At 40.2% G+C, this 24,037-nt stretch overlaps 1 protein-coding gene across 4 annotated transcripts in view; it reads right to left on the bottom strand.

Annotated features, from left to right (window-relative positions):
- Window positions 1-24,037, bottom strand: part of SEMA5A (semaphorin 5A) — a 505,914-nt gene that overhangs the window by 16,920 nt on the left and 464,957 nt on the right. For all 4 annotated transcript variants that reach the window (XM_074387337.1, XM_003932501.4, XM_074387338.1 and 1 more), the window contains 4 exons: window positions 12,390-12,615; window positions 7,873-8,091; window positions 2,250-2,420; window positions 48-203 (listed from right to left, as the gene is read on the bottom strand). In XM_074387337.1, the coding sequence (XP_074243438.1) occupies window positions 48-203; window positions 2,250-2,420; window positions 7,873-8,091; window positions 12,390-12,615 (772 nt within the window). The remainder of the gene's footprint in view (window positions 1-47; window positions 204-2,249; window positions 2,421-7,872; window positions 8,092-12,389; window positions 12,616-24,037) is intronic.

Raw genomic sequence — 24,037 nt, 5'->3', positions numbered from 1 at the left:
ATGTTGGAGATGATTTTGTTCTTGTTGAGAAATGCCTCTGCCCTTACCTGGGATGAAGTTAGAGTCGAACACACATGGCTGGCTCTCTGTGGTGTTCCCAGAGCACTGGCTGCCCACGGGGAAGGAGAGGATGCACTGGCGGGAGCGGACTCGGATGCCAGAGGCTTCGCACTCAGACCAGTCCGACCACTCTGACCAGCTCTCTGCAGAGACCAGAAGAGGGAAGACCAGTCAGCTCCATCATACTGGACTCACTGGCAAGTTACATGTGTGATTCCTGGATTCCACAGCATGTCTTTAATGGTTCTGTGCATGAGTAAGATATGGCTGTATCATCTAACAGGTCCAGTATGTAAAATACTCACGAGGATGAATAGAAGTGCCTGAGCTGGTATATATGTGATCAGATATCATGTGCTTAAAATAAACTTCCTAAGGCCCACATTATTTTAACGTTATAAAATAATTGTATCTAGACATTCAACAAGTGAATCCATGAGACCCAGCCGTGTGCAGACCATCAGCAGCAGAGGCATGTAAGTCATGAGTGCAGGCGCCACTTCGCTATGGGCAAAGCTCTGCTCAAAGAGCCTCAAATGCTTTCCTGAAACATTCCTGAAAATTCTCCACCTTGCTCTGTGCTCAGGCCAGAGAAATAACTGTGTGCTCATGAGAGTCCCAGGTTGCTGAAAGGGAGTCTGAAGCTATACAATCACTTACTCCTCTGTCATATAAACAATTCCGTGGAGTCAACTGCCAAAGTCAGCCTGCCCTGGAGGTAGAATTCATTTTATCCCATGTTTGCTGTCTCTGAAGAGATAAGTAAGGTCAGTGCACAAGTCCTGAGTCAAGGCCAAAAGATGGGCATTGAAAGGATGCAGAATACTTCACCCTGAAGTGGAAGATTGACTAGGATTTGTGAAATGCACCCAGGCATACAGACATGTGAAAAGAAAGGAATAACACTGCTACAAAAGTAAGAGGGTTAAAAAAGTAAACTCTCATTATAAAATTTACGAAATTTTAATCAGGATAAAAAGGTATTTTTCTATGCAGTTTGTTTTTTCCCCCTTTTTAAATAGAAGCACTAACGTTACAGTGGCAGGGAAATATTAAAAATCAAACTTGTGCCTTGCTCCAGGTAAAGGGTACAATGTTTCCTTAGAAATGCATGAAGTGTCAGTTTTTAGAATGACAGTGAGAATCTGGCTTCAAGGCCCTTTTCAACATACAAAGAACCTTCTAGAAAGATGCGCAGGAGGAAGCTAAAACAGTGTGTGTTTCAATGTCAAAGTTAGACCCCGAAAAGAGATTTTCATTCCAGGTGGTTCCTGCATGTCAGTAAACCAAGCTATTTCTGGGATGGTGGTGGCGGTGGAGTCCCCAAGTGCCTGCATTAGCCACAGGGAGCTTGGATCGAGGAGCTCCCACACCCACAGGCCCAAGGATGGCTCCTGTGAGGTGCACCTCATAGCAGTGTTCCCTGCTCCCCACCTTGACTTTAAAAACAAAACCTCAGACTCTGTTCCTAGGCAATCCGCTTTACAAATGCTTTGCTATCACCAGTTTCTGTTGTTTGCTGTGCTCCTCTGCTTACTGATTTGATGTCACGATTTTTCTTTCCTCTAATTGGACCATCTCTGAATTACAGCCCATTGACCATGGGTGAAGCATCCTCCAGGAGTGCTTAGTGTCCCCTTGTTACATTTTAGGGGTCATTCCTGGAACGTAGGACTCAAATCTTTGGAAGACACGTGGCTGCACCCAGGCTGTCTTTGAGACAAAAAGTCTTCAGGCTATTTCCCCACTCAGACCTCCACACCTGGGAGGGCACTACAAATGCTCGCTCGTTCCCATCTTTCCTTGAACTTTCTCCAACACAGCAAGGTGCTGCCTGTGGGTCACTAGTGTTAATTAGCAAAGTCAAGAAGAAATTGGGATGTTTCCTAATTAGGGACATTGGGTGTTGTACCATGCCACAGATTCAGAACTAGTGTTTGAAGCCTTTAGCACTCTCCCATTGATGGGCTAAAGGCTTTGAACATGAGTTCTGAATCTATGGCACAGTAAGAATTATTTTATTATAGATGCTATGTTTTAAAGTAGCTTCAAGGGTAATAGTGTGCTGCTGACTCGTCCACCTCTTTCAGTACTTAGTGTGATGTAGTATCATCAATGACACCATTTATCCATTATGGAAAGAGGCCAATTTTGTCCTGAAGCTGCAGAGTGGGCAAGGTGCTGCTTACCTGGGCAGGGCTGCGTGTTGCAGAGTGCCTCTTCCGTGTGCAGCCCCAGGCAGATGTCCCCTCCATAGGCCGGGGCTGGATTGGAGCATGAGCGGGTCCTCATATAGTGCCCACCGCCACATGTTGCTGAGCATTTTGTCCAGGGGGACCAGCAAGACCACACGCCATCCACTGTGAAGGAACACAAAGCCATAGCACTTCTGTAATCCAGTCCCAAACCAGCTAAGGGAGTCACTAAATGCCATTTAGTAATGGAAGCTGAATGGGATCTGCACTCCAGGAGGGCTGTAGAGCGCACATCACAACCAGGCTTCTGGCCACTCCCAGTGCTGCCTCTGGAGTCTTCCTCTTGGTGACAGATCCAATTTTATAGATTCCTCCCTACACTTTTTCAGTTTCCTGTATTCATTCTTGCAGAAACTATTTCTAAATCTATAGTATCTAAGTACAAGCATGACAGCGGAGGGCGTGAGGTGTCCTACTAATTCCATTTCCTGAGAACAACCATGAACCACCCTGTATGGTTATTGATGTAAAGCCCCAGCCAGCTCTCAGCACCATCTGACTAGCCAGATGAGGCTTAAAGCCAAGGATATGTAGTTCAAGTCACAAGCTCCTTTGCTAATTGGATTATGGTTTACTCCTTGACAGTGGAATAGAGAAAAGCTAACAGGTCCCATGAGGAAGGTAACTGAAGAATGCTCCATAAATTCAGGCATAAAACCACCAAACGAAGTACAGCCACACAGACTTGCTGTGTTTAAATGACCACAGAGAGGAATCTGAAAATCTGCAGCCATAAGTCGGGTCAGATATTAAGGGTACAGTTTTACAATATGAACGTGAGGCCGAACTGGCTCCTTGAATGACCGTTCCCATGACAGCTCATAACTCAGCACACGTCACTGCTGAACTGAATTCTTTAGGCTGGGCTCTTGGTACCTGTAGACTGGCTTGCTGAATGCTGGGGTCTGTTGGCACACCGGAATCTGGGAGACTTTAGGGCTCAGTCCTTTACTAGCTGACCTTGCTAAAACTAAGACCTCGTGTTGGCTTAGGTTTGTGACAAGGTCAAATATGATTTGCTGTTTAGCTAACTCCTGACTGTGCCTCTCTCTTACTAGCCAGATCTGCCCTGTTATTGTAGAGTCCCAGGACAAAGCTACAGGACACTGTCAAATAAGGTATTAGAGCCTCATCAAGAGTTAAGGACCAATCATAAGCACACATAACTCAATTAAAAAGCTGAGGAGAGATTCACTATTGCTATATAGAGAGAATCCTGTTTTAACTTTCTCTGTAGCCTGTACAAAGAAACAGGAGCAACCATGACAGAGAAAGCCAAAATCATTCAGGACATAAGATTGTTTTAGCTAGAATAACTTTGATTGTATTTTAATATGCCTGCCATGATGGAACACATCATTATGGTGTAATGTTTCTTTTTAGATATTGACAACGGTAAAAAGAAAGCATTTTTTAGAAACCACAGCAAAACCATCATCTTTATAACAATATTCTAATTTACAAAAAGTTAAAAGGAAACAAAAATATGTGAACCAAATTTAGAAAGAAGATTGCAATCTAACTGGAGATTCTGTGATTCAATAGTTTACACAAACTTTTCAATTTCAAAAGTATTCTTGAAATTTTGAAAATTTAACAGTATTTTCCCCTAAAAGTTATATGATATAACAGACAGCTAGAGGAATTGAGACAGGCATGTGTTTTCCTAGAACTTTAACATTTTCAAAAACTCTCTCCCATATCTAGCCACACTGCAAGAAGCACTAGCTGTCAGTTTTTCCTGCCTGTAACCTAAATCGGAACTTGGCCTCCAGTGGTACCCTTGCATGCCCCATACACCAAGGCAAAATAAGTCATTGTGACTTACAGTAATAGCAAGTATCTTAGATCTTGGCTATCTAAATGTGCACAAGGCAGCCCAGGGCTCAGAAGGGTCTAATTTGTGCCCTAGATTTTGTCAGGGCCTGAGGTGCAACCAATCATGTGTTCTGAAGATCCCTGGCCTCTGTATGGTATCATAAACCTGTAGATAAATGGCCAACAAGTATATGAAAAGTTGGGGGATTGGGGAGGGAGAGCATTAGGAGAAATACCTAATGCAGATGATGGGGCGATGGACGCAGCAAACCACCACCATGGCATGTGTATATCGATGTAACAAACCTGCATGATCTGCACATGTACCCCAGAACTTAAAGTACAATAAAAAAACAAATAAAATAAGAAAATAAAAAAGATGCTCAGCATCATGAATCAAGAGGGAAATGCAAATCAAAACCACAATGGCAGATCACCTCTCAACTGCCAGAATGGCTACTGTCCAAAAAACCAAAGATGAGTGTGGGTGAGGATGTGGCGAAACGGGAGCCCTTGTACACTGTCGGTGGGAATGGACAGTGGTGCAGCTGCCTTGGAAAACAATGTGGAGGGTTGCCAAAAAATTAAAAACAGAGGCCACACATGGTGGCTCACGCCTGTAATCCCAGCGTTTTGGGAGGCTGAGGCAGGTGGATCACCTGAGGTCAGGAGTCTGAGACAAGCCTGACCAACACAGTGAAATCCCATCTCTACTAAAAGTATAAAAATTAGCCCACTGTGGTGGTGCGCTTCTGTCATCCCAGCCCATTTTCAATTGTCCACTCTGAACTCAACTGGGTTAAAGAAAAGTGAATTCACAGGGGAGAGTGTTCTAAATGAGGTGGGAATCGCCCTCTAACTGGCTTCCTGGTGACCGTGCAGCTCAGCATTCACACCTCTAGCACTTCCAACCCTCCCTGCTGGGTTACGGCCTGTCATATGTTTAGGAATTTCCCCGGCAGGGGAAGCACTACTCAGCCCTGACTCACCCACTGCCTAGTGCAAGGTGACACGGGGCCACTCTGTATAACTCCACAACACTCTGCAGTATCTTGTTTTTTTAAAAAAGAAAATGAGGACAGAGTTATTTCAACATATTAAGGTTATGTATACACAGTATTGGCTTGACCACCAAATCAACTAAAATGAGAATAACCAATTGACCATGTTAATAGAGTGTCTCTGAGATAAGTGGTGGCCCTTTGCACTTGTACACCAGGACAGCATCCAAGCGTCTGGAGGAATCTGCATGTCCTACGCATGGGAACAAGGATGGAGTCTGGAGCCCAGGAAGGAAAGGGTGGGTGGGAAAACCTTGATATTCCCATGACGTCTGCCCTTGTCCAGTTTACAGCATGGACCTGAATCTAGTGAGGCTGCCCACAGGATTCCTCTCAGCCCCCAGAGGAGGACTCGCTTCACTGGGGCTGTGGGAAAGAACAGCTCAGTGACCTTTCCCAGACTCTCAGCATCGGCTTGTCTGGGAAAGCTGGGTGGGCAGAGGAGGAGTGTCCTGAGGCTGGAGAAATTCAAGCAGAGACACCCTAGGAGGAGCCATGCAGCTGGAAGAGCAGACACATTATTGGGAGCCTCAGCTATGAATCTAGAAACTACATTTTCAGTTTTATATATATGTTTATTATCCATCCATTCATCCATCCATTATCCACCCATCCAAGCAGCCATCCAATGAATGCTCATTCAGTATCTGCTACAAGCCAGTTTCTTGCTGTAAAAACTCAGAAAGTTGTCTGTATCTACTAGAAAGATGTTAATATTCTATGTCTTTAAAAATGTTGTACCCAACTTTGGAATGAGCCTTCTTCCCAATTTCCCATCTCTGCTTGTTAATTTCACCAACTCTTTTCTGTCCTTCAAGACTCAGCTTAAGGGTAACCTACCTGCTATGGCTGCCATAACTTCTCCTTGGTGAAAGCCACCAAGGAGCCAGCCCACTGCATCTGGTTGCCATAAACTCAGTAGCCAGTGACCATACCGGGTTGACACTGTTCCCAGGATTCTTCCCTCTAAAATCTAAGTTCCTTTTGGACCTGGATCATAGCACTGCATCTGTGTATACCCTGTAAATAGTTCACAGTGGGGTATTAAAAAACATTTCCTGAGAAATGACATGAATGAATGAGAAAGATCAGTTAACCAACTCTTTGTTTTCTCATTATTAACAAACAATCCCTGAGGGGTGTTTCCAGTATGTGCCAGGTCCCTACAGGGAGCTGAGGTTGCTGCCATGGGTGAGACCATGCCAGGAATCCCTGTCCTCCTGGAGCTTCGGGCAAAAGTCAAGGCAGCCTCCCCAGTTGCAGATCAGCCTTCCGGATGGCCATGATGTGTGGGCTAAAGATTTTCCGAGGAGGGTTCTGGACAGGAGAGCAGGAAGTGGGAAGCTCTGGTGGAAGCATTTTAGGTGCTAGGGACCCTGAGCTGTGGCAGGAAGAAGGCAGATACAGGGGCTTAAATATTAAATGGAAAGATGGAGGAGTATTTTGGGCACTGTCAGAGCAAAAGCCCTGGGCTGAGGCTCTTTCGGCTCATTTTCATGACTCTTTGCTTGCTTGGGAATTCAGTGGAATGAAAAGCCAGGTCTCAGGAAGAAGACTCAGACAAACAGCTCTGCCAGGCCCACAGGAGAGAAGAGTTTGCGTCTTTAGAGGACTTAATGAGGTAGACTCTCTGTGACAGAAGACACAGGGACCAAGAACTGGCTTGGCAGACCCAGGGTCCAGGAGGAGCACCTTTGATACCCGTGACCCTGGATGAAGACCTGATGGTACATGCAGGCCACGTAGGGGAGGGCTGGGAATCCCATCAGTGGCTGGGAAGGGATTAGCTTTCAGAAGGAACTGATGGTCACTTCAAAGACCCCATATATTTCCAGACCACATTAGAAAGGCCAGGTTTTCTGTAAGTCACAACACCTAGAGTCCATACCCTTCGAGCAGTTCATAGGAATGTTTTAATTTCTTTTACAATAAGAAAACACAAACACGCACACACATCAACACAATCTAGCCTAGATGGCATTTCTCTTTCCCCAATGCATTAGGGAGTGAGGAGCCCCTGCAGGCAAATGTGCCCAGGGCCCAGGGAAGTCCCACCGTGGCCCTGCCTGTCAGATATTTTCACATAGAGAACTAAAGCTTCATGCTTGCCTGAAAAGAAGGCTGAGAGAAGGATCTTAATATTGCTTGGAAAGATTTAGAATTTGGTTACAGGTATGCTGGAAAGAAAGGGTTAGAAATTGAGAACCCTTCTGTTATTCTTATTTTTTTCTTTTCTTTTTCTTTCCTTTTTCTACTCTGGGCTAATCCAAAAGGTGATGACATCACACAAGACATTTATTTATTTATTTAATTGTTTATTTTTGAGACAAGGTCTCATTGTGTTACCCAGGGTGAAGTGTAGTGGCCTGATCATGACTCACTGCAGTCTTAATCTGTTGGACTCCAGCAATCTCTCTCTCTCTTTTTTTTTTTTTTTTTCGTAGGGATGAGGTCTGTCTATATTGCCCAGGCTTGAGCTTGTAGGCTCAAACGATCCTCCCTCTTTGGCCTCACAAAGTGCTGAGATTACCAGCATGAGCAACCACACATAGCTAGGAAATTTATTAAGAACAGATCTCAAACATGAAGCCAGGGAGCTGCATGAGGCCTGGTAAATTAGAACGCTCTCCAAGGCCCTTGGGTTTTCAGATCTTTTGTAGATTAAACAATCCACTTACCTGGGCAGGGCAAGATGTTACATTCTTGGTATTCCAGGGATGGGCCGAGGCAAGGCATCCCCCCATACTTGGGTTCTGGGTTGTTGCAAACACGCTTCCGGTTCCGAATGCCCCTGCTGCAGTCACGGCTGCACTGTGACCATGATGTCCAGGCTGACCAAGCCCCATTGACCGTGTGGGCAGAGTATCTCCCAGCACGCAGGAAATCCCCAGAAAGCCCTGCCAAGGAAACAGGTAAAGTGTGATGTGTTTCAAGTTTCAGAGGAACCACAGTCCCTGCTAACTTTCGTTCTGTATCAGCTGTCCGCCTTACTCCTAGAATCACCCTCAAATTCAGTTGAGCTCTTTTTATACTTCAGCAGCCAGAAATCAGCGGAGTGATAACCTCTTATACTCCAAGCTTCTTCCCTGCAGTTACTAGGAAACAAAGCTGAAATTAAGAACTCCATTTGAGAATATAGTAACATCTTTACACAGGAAATAATAGTTCCTATATAGGTGGTTCATTTACTTTTTGACGAACCTTCTTACAAAGAAAATACAACTTTCTCACTTCCCTTGGGAATTCTACAACCAACTGCCCTGAGACACCACGGAGAGAGCCTGCCCTGGAGGACATCCATCTGCAGGAAGGGGAGCATGATTCAGACATTTTCTAAACCTGTTCTTTCATCTGTTAACCTTTCAAAGGTGAATTCATGCTGGTGAAAGGTGCCAAGCTAACTGCTCCTGGATCACAGGCCACAGAAACTCCTATCACCTCCGTGGAACTTGTGCCCTAGAACTGAACAGTGCTGAATGACTTTGCCAGATGTGTCTATGAAGTTCAGAGCTTACTACCTAACAAAATGTGTTTCCCTAGGAGCCAAGAGGGGCAGCAGCAGCAGCAGTCAGGGTTGCTGGGGTGAGTGGGAGCTGCTGTAGCAGCAATCACAGGCACAGGCTTTGTAGACATACTGTGAGTGATGTGTACTCTGGGCACTTTAACTTAAGTCATGTAATTAGCCATAGTCAAAATTTATGTTTGTTTTGATGAAAATGTCTACCCACTCACAATACTAAAAAGTATTCAATAATTTTCTCAAATGTAGGCAATATGACACAAGCTTTAACAAATAACTCTAAAAGTACACAGTAAGGTTCTGGAGAAGTGTGGTCAAATGACAAATGTGCCAACAACTCCTGGTGTTGTTAAGCAACTGTGTTGTTTACTTAGAAAACCTGTTTTGAAAGGATAGCAGGATACTCTTCAGAGAAACTGAATTAGAAGTGTCTTTTGGTGATAAATCAGTATTCTGTGGTGAATCAATAAAGAATAACTATGCATAAAATCAAGCGTCATTTTATGTGGTAAGAGGAAAATGAGACCCATTTTGTGTTTTCAAGATATCAATACCAAAATGTGAGATGGTCATTAGAACTCAAAGCCATTAAGACACAGGAGGATAAAGTTCCATGCGTGCATGTGTTTATCACAGTGCTATTTACAATAGCAAAGACTTGAAACCAGCCCAAATGCCCATCAATGATACACTAAATAAAGAAAATGTGGTACACGTACACCACAAAATACTATGCAGCCATAAAGAAGGATGAGTTCACATCTTTTGCAGGAACATGGATGAAGCTGGAAACCCTCATTCTCAGCAAGCTAACACAGAAACAGATAACCAAACACTGCATGTTCTCACTCATAAGTGGGAGTGGAACAATGAGTACACATGGACGCAGGGAGGGGAACATCACATACCAGGCCTGTCGGGGGGTGGTGGGCTATAGGGGGGATAGCATTAGGAGAAATACTTAACATAGACGATGGCTTGTTGGGTGCAGCAAGCCACCATGGCACGTGTATACCTATGTAACAAAACTGCACATTCTGCACATGTATATCCCAGAACTTAAAGTATAATTTTAAAAATATATTGAAGTCACATACAAAATGAAATATTAATGTTAATTTTATATTTTACATAAATCTTGCCATTCGTATATTTAAGCAATCCAATGTTAAGCTTTTTTGAAGGGGAATGATAAAAATCAGGTTAATTTCTCAAACTTCAAATGTTTAACACTTATTAAAAGTACTTTTAAATTCTGAATTTCATGTTAAATTCCAAACCTCAAATTAAAATAAAACTGTTGTTTAAATGGAAATAAAAGACACGTCCTTAATCTACTTTTGAAGGAAATATAGACTCTCTTTTATAAATGTGTATTCACATTTTCCTTGGTTTATATTATGAATGATTAAAACCAATATTAGCTCTGGTTTTATATATATCTGAAAATGGCAGGAATATACTGTGTAAGTTCAGAAAGGAGACTGAAGTTGATGTACAGAGAAGCGCCATCATTCATTTCCTTTTTGTTTCTTTGATATCATAAGAAATACAGCTCACAGCCTGTTTTGAAATGAGAGAGTAAGTGAATAGAGATAGTATTGCCAGATTGAGCAAATAAAATACAGGAAACTGAGTTAAATACCACTTTCAGAAAAAGAATAGCATTTTATGATAAGTATGTTCCAAATATTATATGGGACACATCCATACTTAAATAACTAGGCCAGGTACACTGACATCTGTAATCCCAACACTTTGGGAGGCTGAGGCAGCAAATCACTTGAGCCTAAGAGTTCAAGACTATCCTTGGCAACATGGAGAGACTCCATCTCTACAAAAAATACAAAAATTAGCTTGATGTGGTAATGCACATGTGTAGTTCCAGCTACTCAGGAGGCTGAGGTAGGAGGATTGATTGAACCCAGGAGGTTGAGCCATGACTGCACCAATTTACTTCAACCTGGGCAACAGAGAGATCCTGTCTCAACAAACAAATAAACAAAAACCAAAAAACTGCATGGGTCTTAGTCATTTAAAAAGTTATGTGGCATATACTTATGCTGAAAAGGATTCATGGGATATACCTGTACTAGAATAAACTTCTGAAAGATATCTGAAGTTTATATTTAAATTTTGTACTTTATCTCACCGTGCTAGGTGGAAGTCACAAGACCATCCTTAATAAAATGTGCATCTTTAAGTCCTCAGTTATCTTTCTCTTGGTATTTCATCACATACCTTCTCTTCCAAATACCAACAGTTTACAAAATTAAAAATAGTATTATTTTGTTATTATTTTTCTAGGTGGGTGGTATTTGTTTAAGTTGTACGTTTATTTATATAAAACGTGACATGAAAGCAGACTCTTTTTACTTGCTTCAAGAAACAATGAGCTTGTGTAACTTCTGAATGATAGGTAGCAGTGGCGTGAGGAGAGGAGAGAGTTAATGTCAGTAAGAACAATAGGATGAGGAAGCAGGATTGCAAAGCAAGTGGCTCCTGCTCCACCTGCTGGGCCTCCAGGCATCCAGGCTGTTCACTGGCTCCCAGAAGTCATGGTGATCTGTGACAGGCGGGCAGCTGGTGGCAGCCACCCAGAGCCATGTTGTCTTACAGCCTTCCTCATGGCAACACCAAGGAGATCTACCAAACTCCATGAATTTATTCCACAATAAATTCTGTCTAATATGGCAGCATGCCAGCTCAGTAGCACTTGTCTAGGCTATCCACTCTGGGATAAGACCCCTTCTTGATAAATGGTGCCTGTCCTTTCATGTTGGGAGAATAAGGTAGAATCACCAGTGCAAAGATGCTAAGGCATATCTAAGAATGGCTGCAAGATATAATAATCACTGTTCTCATCAAACTGTGAACCAAAGACCCATCTATGAGTATCTATTTCCTTTTCTGTTGGTATCTTTTCCTTTGAAAGAGATTTTGCTCAATTAGAGGAGACTGAAAAACAGAAATGAAGAACAAAGCAAAGAATCAAAGCTCTTAGGGACCAACAGGCTCAACTCCTTTTTCTGCAGTTGAGACAGCTTAGCTCTAGGGAGAGAAGGCGACTTGCCCCAAGTAAGAGGAACACTTGGTGTCAGCCCAGGCAGAGGCCAGATCTGGCTCCTGTCTCAGGGCTTTCTCCATGCTCCTACTGTGGCATTCAAGGGATTTACTCAATTGTAAGGAGTAAAGTGATTTCAAAGACTATTCTAGTATCCTTACACACTGTGCTTTTTAAAAACAGAAAATCTTTTTATAGGTACAAAGAGAAATGTATTTCCATTGCCTTTGTGAAGTTTAGGGATTAAGTAAAGAAGAAAACTTTCTTTAGCTTACATTTTAGTGCCAGAAGATGTATGAAAGATCACTAATACATGCCCAGTACATTTTCTGATACGAAATAAATCTCACACAAATGATTCTGGGTCTATAATAAGGTTATTTGGGGACTTGATTTCATAGTATCACCTCAATAACTAACTTTTTACAGTAAGGGTCTTTTCTTTCAGTTTGTCATACAGTCAGTTGCGCTCTACAGGGAACACTGTTTTCAAGACTGCTAAGCCATAAATAACCAAAAAGAAAAATGCCCCCTTGCTGTTTATGACCTTAGAGATAAGATCAAAGATCCTTCCATGGAAGTGGGTCAGTCCTCATAAAACCACTACTCACCATCTGTGGAGCAGCCACTGGTGCCGTCGCTAGAACAGTACCGCATTTCGATTCTCTGTCTTCCCACTTCCAACAAATTCGGATCGGGCAGGCGGGCTTTGCACGTGTATCGGAATCGCTGCTCATAGTGGCCACCATTGTCAGAGATGTTGACGGGCGTCCAGGGAGTCCAGGGTGTGGTCTTCTTCAGCTCAGGACACGGGCTGGTGTTACAAGGCTGGTACTCCTGGGGAGAACATGCAGGGGAGTGTTACCACAGGGGTAAACAAAGCAACCTCACAAAGGGCTCCTTTCCTTTAGGGAAAGGTAAGGGTCTCTGAAGCATCAGCTCCGACACTCACAGCTACTCTACAAAACTAAAAACACTTTTATGTTAAATTAGCATTCAACAGAATTCTCAGTGTTCAAATAATCTCCCAAAGGAATCCATACTGTCTCTCTGGTGCCAACAATGGGAATGAGACACAAACTTAATTGTTTGTGGGGAAAAAAAAACCCAGTGATTATTTTCTTCCCTCATTCCTTCCTATCTCCATTGTTAAGCACAATTATTGGCATGAAAGAGGTTTTTAATATCCATTTTTAGACTGCATTCTAGACTGGGCAATAGAGCAAGATTCCTGTTCTCTCTCCCTCTCTCTTCCTCTTTCTTTCTCTCTTTCATTCTTTTTTTCTTTTTTTCTCTTTCTTTTCTTCCCCCCAAAATAAAAATAAATAAAAATAAATCATCTCCCTTTCACTAAATGAATAGCTGAAAATATTGATTATTCTGATGTCAAGTTTAGCTATTTTCTTTAAAAGATTGAGTTGTAGAGCTCATAATATTCAGTTTGAGGTTAATGGATGTTTGAAGACCTGGGATCACAGATGCCATGTGTTAGAGTGGTAGGGGAGCCACGAGATAAAGTGATGCAAGAGACTTTTTTACGTGTAAGAAGCTTTCCCATCATCTCCCAGCTAACACCTTCAAGGCCCTTCTCAGGTTCTCCTGAGAGCACACTAAAATGTAAGTTCTGTTCCCTCTCTCCCAGGTACCTCCCTTGTAAGCATAGGTAGGAGGATCCTGGGTAGCTGAGCATGCAGTGACTTTGGAGGTCTGGCAGGTGGAGATGCTGAAAATCTGCCTAGAGCACTAACTGATTTATTGGACAAGCATTCTACATACAATTACTATGGACACAGAGCCCAATACCGGGACTGACCCTGGATGCAATGTGACATCATTTCTCCATTTTATAGCCACAGGTTTCACTGGAGGGAAGACCCACATACATAATACACCAGGTAATGGCCACAAGTTTAAAGATTTTTAACATTATGTTAATAAAATAAGAATTAAATCACTTTTTAAGCTTTATTGTAAAATAAGAAAATTGCTCTGTCATTTCTCCAGCTCTTTCAGTTGCATATTTTGATACTTATCTCCACAGAGCTAAACTTGAGTTGGGGTACTTTTGGTAAACCATTTGAATCTACGAATTCCTTTGGTTTTCTTGATTACTTCATCTCATTCTTCCCTCCGTTTTCTTGCTGCATCTCTTATCTTTCAGATATAAAACTATCTATCCATTTTTATATTTCTCATCTTTTATCTCATAGTTTTCATGTCTTCATCTTTTGCTCTAGTTTCTGGAAGATTCCTCAATCTTATCTTCCAAAATAATGATTGAAATTTTCATCTTATCTATTACATTTTAAAATTTCAAAAGGCCTTTTGTATCATTTTTTTTTTTTTGGTTCTTGATTATTCCCTGATACTGTATGCTATTCTTATTATTATTATTTTTGTCACACTACTTTCTCCAATTTGAGTACATTGAGGATTTGAGTACACTGAGTACATTAATGAATTATTTTAAGGCTGTAGCCTCTCTCTGCAGCTTCTCTATCTTCTAAATTGCTGAATTCCCTTTGCTTGTTTGGATTTCTATCTTTCTTGTTAGATTGTTTCTTCTGTGGTCTGAACATTCTTTGTTTTCTGCCCTGATTTAGAGTGGAGGGCTAAAAAGTTTAACTGGAAGGTCTGAGCAAAGAGAAGTCTGTAGACCTGGTCAGATCTGGTTGGGAACTTTAGATGAAGTATGTTGTCAGAATCTTCAACCTTTCCTGCTGGACTCCTCAGAGACCCCTGAGAAGACTGCTCCAGTGCCTTGCCTGGATGCTGGAGGCTGAGCCATGGGGGATCTGAGAGCCAAGTGGAGGAAGAGGGTTGAACTCTCAGTGTCCAGTAGACAACCATTATCTTACTCTGCCTTTCTCAGTTCTGAAGCACCCAGTTAAATGAGCCCAGTGCTCAGAGGTCCAGAGACCCTCTATTTCCCTCTCCAGAAAATAAGCTTCCTGGTATCTGCTAGACAGAGCAGGTCTAGTCTCTTTGGTGGAGTGGGAGAGAGGTACGGAGGCCTGACAACTTCTTAAACAGAAATCATCCAATGTTATTTTGCCACTAACAGAGAAAATGGGGCTGCTGATTCCTGACTCTCTGAGGGGTCTCTGGTGTGCACTGAGATGATTATTTTCATGTATGTGTTGGGGGTACCCAAGATCACTCCAGTTTCTAAGATTAGATAGCAGGATCCATAGGACTCTGTATACAGCAGTGTTCTCAGCTATAATGTATTATAGTAAAAGAATACAAAGCAAAATCAGCAAAGGGAAAACGCTCATGGGATAGAAGTCCAGGCAAAGCTAGGCATAACCAAGAGTCAGTCCTCTTTCAGTGGAGTCGCAAAGGATGTGCTCAGGTTTCCCCAGCAGCTAGTTGTGATGATGTACAGGGAAGGAAGTCTACTAGGAAGCTCACTGGAGATAGTGCTCAGGGTTTTCACTGGGGTCTGGTCGCATAAGCATCTTTGCACTGCATGTACCCAAAGTCCAGATTCCCTAAGGAAGCTTTCAGTATATGTACAGACATTTTAAGCACAGAAAGCCACTCTCGCCATCTGGGAATGGTAGAAAACTTCCCGAAATCCAGATTCCCAGCTGCCAGCCAAGAGCTAGCCTTGCACGCAGGCCTTTCCAAGAGTCACAGGGCAGGGCAGCAGCCATATCTTCTGCATAGTTCCTCTCTGCTAGACTTGAATTCATGCTTCTTCTATGTGTTTACAGATTCTAATTTTTATAAACAATATGTTTCCTTCTCTTTTTTTTTCTGACTTTGTGCACTTATGCCTTTAAAAATCAATCCCTCCAACATTGTATTGATATGCTTCCAGTAGGACAGAAAGCAACTGTGTGTGTCCATGCCACCAACTTTACCTGGGAACCTAATACAATCTTTATTTCATTCTGTTTTAAATATTCTAACTAGCTTTCTTTACTCATAATGCATTTCTTTCTTTCTTTCTTTTTTTTTTCAGCAGATAACACTCAGGATTTTTGTGACATCATAGGCTTTTAACAGAAAATATGTAAACAGATCATTGCTGTTTCTTTGATTTAATACTCTCCAGGCATTCTTCCCGGACCACGCCATCTCCACATCAACAAATACTAGAAAGATAGATGACTTCATTTTCTTGTGTTTACAGCATCTTTTATTACAGCATCTTTTGAATGCTGCCTCTTAAATGAAAAAGCCCCAATGAATGCCATAAACCCAATCATGTGAAAAGCCAGGCACAACACATGTGTGATCTCTTTCACTTGGAATGAAAACCACATGACACAGACCTTCTGCGCCTATGGTATGGGGATGCTTTCACCCCTGGATTGAGAATGCCATGAACCACTGCCCTTCCCTCCCTACCTCAGAGCCAGCCTGGCCATGTAAGCATCCCGGAGCTCCTTGGTGAAATGTACTCAAAAACGTGCAGTTTGGCCATGTGCGGTGGCTCATGTCTGTCATCCCAGCACTTCGGGAGACCAACGCAGGTGGATCACCTGAGGTCAGGAGTTCGAAACCAGCCTGGCCAATCCCATTTCTACTAAAAATATAAAAATTAGCCAGGTGTGATGTCAGGTGCCTATAGTCCCAACTACTCTAGAGCCTGAGGCATAAGAATCACTAGAGCCTGGAAGGCAGAAGTTGCAGTGAGCCAACACTGCACCATTGCACTCCAGCCTGGGTGACAGTGAGACTCCGTCTCAAACAAACAAGCAAACAAACAAACAAATAACACGTGACGTTTATGGGCCTGTGTTTGAAAAGTGCTGATCTTTAGGTCTTAAAAAATGCAGCATTACTTATAAATTAGTAACATCCTACATGTTCATAAACAGATTTATAGGCCACCATCAGTAATTCTTAGGTTTCCCACACTGCAAGCTTCATCCCTTCTATGGAGATGAAGCTTAATTTTTGAAATGTAAGAGTGGCCAAATGTTCTTGGAAGTTGGCTTAAGTGTCTGTATTGGTATCTGTGTGTTGGTCCCAGAGGTAGGCGCAGCTCACGGCTAAGGAAGATCAGTATCTTTAGATCTAAGCTGCCAAAACAGTATGTTTTTAAGTTCTTATTTCCTCATGGTTCAAAGTTTAACATGAGACTGAGAACTTCTCCTTTACAGTGCTTTTTGACGTTTAATTATGATACATTCACTTGAAGTAAGGTGAGAAATGGTATGGCCGATTTGTTTTATCTTAATGAGCAAAATCATGAAGTGATTTAATTCTATTGTGATCACTTATATGGCTTAACTGAATAAGTATGCTAAAATTTACTAGAGAACTACTACTGTTAACTATCCAAATGCAAATGGAACTTTAACAACACTGCACTTAATACTAAAGAGATAAATGATTTTTAAAAGGATTTCAGGAAGCTATCTATTGTGATTTGGCACATAAGGTTCTTAACATTCTGGTGGAAAATGAGATAAGAATGCTTACTAAAGTAATTATAAATAACTTCACCAAATATGTTCCCCATGTATTATGTATTCCAGTCAACTGTGATGAAAGCATGCATTTAAACGTTTAATCCAGAAACCTGGGGGACACTCTGCCGGTTCTCCCTTACTTCTTTTCCATTTTTACTATACTTTTAAGTTCTGGGGTACATGTGCAGAACATGCAGGTTTGTTACATAGGTATATATGTGCCATGGTGGTTTGCTGCACCCATCAACCCGTCATCTACATTAGATATTTCTCCTAAATCTATCCCTCCCCTAGAACCCGACCCCCGACAGGCCCCAGAATGTGATATTCCCCTCCCTGTGTCCAAGTGTTCTCATTGTTCAACTCCCACTTATAAGTGAGTGCATGTGGTGTTTGGTTTTCTGTTCCTGTGTTAGTTTGCTGAGAATGATGGTTTCCAGCTTTATCTATGTCCCTGCAAAGGACATGAACTCATCCTTTTTTTATGGCTGCATGATATTCCATGGTGTATATGGGCCACATTTTCTTTATCCAATCTATCAGTGATGGTCATTTGGGTTGGTTCCAAGTCTTTGCTATTGTGAATAGTGCTGCAATAAACATATGTGTGCATGTATCTTTACAGAATGATTTATAATCTTTTGGGTATATTCCCAGAAATGGGATTGTTGGGTCAAATGGTGTTTCTGGTTCTAGATCTTTGAGGAATCACCACACTGTCTTCCACAATGGTGGAACTAATTTACACTCCCACCAACAGTGTAAAAGTGATCCTGTTTCTCCACATCCTCTCCAGCATCAGTTGTTTCCTGACTTTTAATGATCACCATTCTAACTGGTGTGAGATGGTATCTCATTGTGGTTTTGATTTGCATTTCCTTAATGACCAGTGATGAGAAGCCTTTTTCATGTTTATTGGTGGCATAAATGTCTTTGTTTAAGAAGTGTCTGTTCATATTCTTTGCCCACTTTTTGATGGAGTTTTTTTTTCTTATAAATTTGTTTAAGTTCTTTGTATATTCTGCAATTTTTTTCTCCCATTCTGTAGGTTGCCTGTTCACTCTGATGATAGCTTCCTTTGCAGTGCAGAAGTTCTTTAGTTTAATTAGGTCCCATTTGTCAATTTTGGCTTTTGTTGTCATTGCTTTTAGTGTTTTAGTCATGCAGTATTTGCCCATACCTATGTCCTGAATGGTATTGCCTAGGTTTTCTTCTAGAGTTTTTATGGTTTTAGGTTTTAAATTTAAGTATTTAATCTAGCTTAAGTTAATTTTTGCATAAGGTGTAAGGAGGTGGTCCAGTTTGTTTTCTGAATAAGGCTAACCAGATTTCCCAACACCATTTATTAAAGAATCATTTCCCCATTGCTTGTTTTTGTCAGGTTTGTCAAAGATCAGATGGTTGTAGACATGTGGCATTTGTTCTGAGGCCTCTGTTCTGTTCTATTAGTCTATATATCTGTTTTGGTACCAGGACCATGTTGATTTGCTTATTGTAGCCTTGTAGTATAGTTTGAAGTCAGGTAGCATGATGCCTCCAACTTTGTTCTTTTTGCATAGGATTGTCTTGACTATACATGCTCTTTTTTGGTTCTATGTAAATTTAATGTATTTTTTAATGTAATTCAGTGAAGTAAGTCAATGGTAGCTTGATGGGGATAGCATGGAATCTATAAATTACTTTGGACAGTATGGCCATTTTCATGATATTGATTATTCCTATCCATGAGCATGCAACGTTTTTCCATTTGTTTTTGTTCTCTCTTATTACTTTTAACAGTGGTTTGTAGTTCTCCTTGAGGAGGTCCTTCACATCTCTTGTAAGTGTATTCCTAGGTATTTTATTTTCTTTGTAGCAATTGTGAATGGGAGTTCACTCATGATTTGGCTCTCTGTTAGTCTATTATTGGTGTATAAGAATGCGTGTGATTTCTGTACATTGATTTTTGTATCCTGAGAATTTGCTGAAGCTGCTTATCAGCTTAAGGAAATTTTGGGCTGAGACCATGGGGTTTTCTAAATATCCGATCAGGTCATCTGCAAAGAGAGACAATAGACTTCCTCTCTCTCTATTTGAATATCCTTTATTTCTTTCTCTTGCCTGATTTCCCTGGCCAGAACTTCCAATATTATATTGAATAGGAATGGTGAGAGAGGGCATCTTTGTCTTGTGCTGGTTTTCAAAGGGAATGCTTCCAGCTTTTGGACATTCAGTATGAAATTGGCTATGGGTTTGTCATAAATATCTCTTATCATTTTGACATATGTTCCATTAATACCTCATTTATTGAGAGTTTTTAGCATGAAGGGTGGTGAATTTTATTGAAGGACTTTTTTGCATCTATTAAGATAATCATGTAGTTTTTCTCATTGGTTCTGTTTATGTGATGAATTATGTTTATTGATTTGCATATGTTGAACCAGCCTTGCATCTCAGGGATGAAGCCGACTTGATCGTGATGGATAAGCTTTTTGATATGATGCTGGATTCAGTTTGCCAGTATTTTACTGAGGGTTTTTGTATCGATGTTCATCAGGGATATTGGCCTGAAATTGTCTTTTTTTGTTGTGACTCTGACAGGCTTTTGTATCAGAATGATGCTGGTCTCATAAAATGTGTTCTATTGTTTGGAATGGTTTCAGAAGGAATGGTACCAGATCCTCTTTGTCCCTCTGGTAGATTTTGGGAATCTGGAATCTGTCTGGTCCTGGGCTTTTTTTGGTTGGTAGGCTATTAATTACTGCCTCAATTTCAGAACTTGCTATTGGTCTATTCAGAGATTCCACTTCTTTCTGGTTTAGTCCTGGAAGAGTGTATGTGTCCAGGAATGTATCCATTTCGGTTCTCCCTTACTTCTATGCCAAGTTCTGCAGTCATTGGTTCCTGTGTTCCTTCTGTCATCTCCATCTTAATTGTCTCTCTTCTAATTCAGGCCCCCATCACCATATGCCTGATTTATAGAATCAAAACATGTAGTTCCCCAAAGCTTAAGCGCCTATTTATAATTCTGTATCTATTAATAGACTGCAAATTTGTCAAAAGTAAGAGCTTTGTCACATTTATATTAACCAAACTTGAACAGAGTAACACTATGTGGTAAGTGGATAAATCATATTGATTAAGTAAGTGATAAGCCTTTGAGATAAAATTTGCATACATTTGGGGAACAAATTTAGATAGTTAAGTGGGACTTCTTATTTTTTCTTTCAGAAAATCAAAATATCTTATATTTCATACATTGAAAGTAAAGTAGACAGATAGAGACAACCCAAGCAGAATTTTGATACCACATTCTTAGAGTGCAGCACAAAAATCACCCTTAACTAATCTCATCCACAGTGAATATATAAACCAATTTTATTCTCATATGGAATACTTATGGTTTCCATATGCAGTCATCAAGTTCTATTTCAGTAACTAACTTTGGCCTGCTGAGACAGAAAGCAATTCCACATAAGAGAAATAACAAAGTAATTGAATTGTCCTTGCAAATAGCCAAAACACTCAAGTGTCTGCATGGGAGTAGAACCATGCTCCCAGGAGCATATGGCAAACAGGGCAAAGATTGACAGGAAGTTCTGGAAATTAGTTTATTTGTACCCAGTAAGGAAGGTATGTAAAGGAAGGTGATGGATTCAAAATTATAGGGTCACAGAGTGTCTTCTGCTTCCCTCCAATATGGAGTAACGGAAACTGTATTAACCCTTTCACCTCAATAACAAAAAGTTATATTAAATAATGGTTCTTAAGGTACTGGACTTCAGGCGATGAAGGTCAGTTATCACTGAGTGATGGGAGACAATTCAGGGGAGATGCATGAATGCCACAACCTACAGCCCTGAGAAGGTTTCCAAGCCACGGTATGAGGCGTAGAAACCCGGGCACAGGCGAGAGGCTGAGGAGACAGGTTTGGGAGCTGGAGAATGCCAAAGTGGCTGAAATTACTGGAAAGGAGAAAGTTACACAAAGTGAACACATGTGCAGAGATCACCCATCAAGATTTCAGTTGAGTACAAATTGGATAATGCAGGTTTTGACTTAAAAAAATCAGCAAGTTCATGTGAAGAAACTACACAGGAGTAGGGAAAAATCTTCCTGGAAAGATCAGAGGGAACACTGTGTGTCACCACACAGGACCAGGAAGAGTGCTTGCTTCAAAGAGCAAATGTAAAAGACCTCATGATGCAAGAAGCATTGGTAGGATACAAAAAAGGGCCTTGACTCCACACTGAAAAAAAATTACCACAAACTAAATGTGGCTTTGATCCCAAGAAACTAAGACTAAAAGCAAGCATGAAAAACATCAAACTGGTTTTACATACTTAATTATGTCCCCAAAGAGAACCCTAGCATATACTTAGGACAACAAAAGTGTCTACCACATAATCAGTTTAAATTCTCAATGTCTTGTATCCAATCTAAAATTACCAGGTTTGAAAAGATGCCAAAAACACAACCTGTAAGGAAGAGAAACCTCAGTCAATTGAAACTGATGAAGATATGACACAGATGACAGAATGTGTAGTCAACAACATCAAAACAGTAATTATAACTGCATCCCATATGTTCAAGGAAGACCCCAAAGAGATAAGGAAGAAATAACTTGCAACATATCAGCTGTAACATACAAAACATTTGCAGATAATTGCATGTGAGACAGTATCTCCCAAGTCATTCTATGAGGCCAACTTTAGTCTGTTATCAAAACTAGATAAAGACAGAAGGAAAGAAAACTGCAGGTGAGTATTTATCATTAATGTAGATGTTAACACTCTTAAAAGGACTTTTAATAAATCATACCCCAAAATATGTCAAAAGTTTAATACCTCATGATCCAGTGGCTACTATGTCATCAATGAAAGACTGGGTTAGTATTTGAAATTAATGTAATTCATCGTATGAACTGTATAGAAGTAAACTCATACAATAATCTCAATAGATACAAAAATTATTGGAAAAAAATCAAAATTAATCCTTATAAAAACTCTCAATCAACTTGGAATACCAATAAATTTACTAAATCCCATGAAGGACATCTATTAAAAACATACAGCCTATGTGATTTCCTCTTAAGATTAGTAATAAGGCAAGGATGTCTGTCCTTATCACTTTTATTCAAGATTGTGCTGGAAGTTCTAGCCAGTACATTCAGGAAAGAAAAAGAAACAAAAGTCATCCATATTAAAAGTAAGAAGTAATTATATTTTTACTCACAAACAATATGATGGTCTATGTAGAAAACGTTGTGGAGTCTACAAAAAAAAAAAAAAAAAAACAACTACTAGAAGTAATTAATTTTTTAAGGCTGCAGAAGATCGATGTAAATATAAAATATTAGTTCCTTCCTATGCATCAGCCACAAGCAACCAGAAATTAAAATCTTAAAAGAATACCACTTACAGTAGCATCAAAACATAAAATACTTCAGATTAAATCTCAAAAAAATATGTGCATGACTTTTACAATGAAAGGAAATGGAATCAATGCAATCCTAATTATAATTCCAGGATGCATTTTTGGTAAAAATTAACAAGGTCAATCTAAACTTCATATGGAATCTAAAGTCTCTAGAATAATCAAAATATTTTGGCAAGAAAGAACAAAGTTGGATGACTTATACTATCTAACTTCAGGACTTATTATAAAGGTAAAATAATCAACACACTGTGGTATTAGCATCAAGATAGAAAGACTGAGAAAAAGAACAGAATGGGAAGTCTAGGAATAGACCCATGTTTATGATTTATTCATTTGTTTTGTAAATTTGCAAAGGCAATTCAATGAAAAAAGCACAGTCTCTTCTGAAAGTGATGTTGGAATAATTAAATATCCATATGTGAAAACATGAATTTTGAATTTTGATCAATAACTTGCATCTATAACTTGCATCTATAACTTTACAGCTATCATTTTGAATTTTGAATTTTGATCAATAACTTGCATCAATAACTTTACATCTATCATAATTGATGTAAATGGATCATAACCCAATATATAAAGCTGTACAACTCCTAGAAAAAAACACATGAGAACATCTGTGGGATCTCAGGTTAAGCAAAGATTTTCTAAATAAAATGCCAAAAACATTATCCATAAAACAAAAACAAACAAACAAAAAAAAAACAAGATAAAGTGAATTAATCAAACTCAGAAGCTTCTGCCCTTGAAGGATCACTGTTAAAAAAATTAAAGATGAGCTATCAGTCTGAGAGAAAATATTTGCAAATCATAATCTGATAAAAGACTTGCATCTATTATGTTTTTAAAAAATAAAAATTAATGTATAAAAGCTAACTAATAGAAAAATTGTTGAAAGATATGCATAGGCATTTCAACAAAGATATATGATGGCGAAAAAGCATATGCAAAGTTAAAAAAAGGTAAACTGAAACCACAAGTAAACCACTACACATTATTAGAATGACTAAAACTCAAATAACAACAACAGAAAAAACAAAAAAGCCCCCAAACCCCAAAACCTGTGACAGTATCAGATGCTGATGAGGACACAAGGCTTTAGATTCACTCAGCCATCCCAAATAAACATCCAGTGCATGTATTTGGATCTGGCTTATAGAAGGGAAAAATACTCAATATTCAGAATGCTACAAGACAAACTTGTATATGCTAGCTACTCTCAAGAGAGGCTGATGATTTAAATATTTTATATATTCCTGGTTTCTTCCTACTACTTTTACTAGTCATAAAAACACAATAAAATACAATAGAAATGTTTTAAAAAATGTGAAAACACTGTTGTAACCAAAAAAATGAGTATTTCTAAGGAGAAAAGAATCTACCATCCCACTGTTCTACCAGTAATTCCATTT

The sequence above is a fragment of the Saimiri boliviensis genome, chromosome 1 (genome assembly GCF_048565385.1).
Source record: "Saimiri boliviensis isolate mSaiBol1 chromosome 1, mSaiBol1.pri, whole genome shotgun sequence".
NCBI lineage: Eukaryota > Metazoa > Chordata > Mammalia > Primates > Cebidae > Saimiri > Saimiri boliviensis.
Note: the sequence above shows the minus strand (reverse complement) of the source record. Positions and strands in the feature narration are given on the sequence as shown.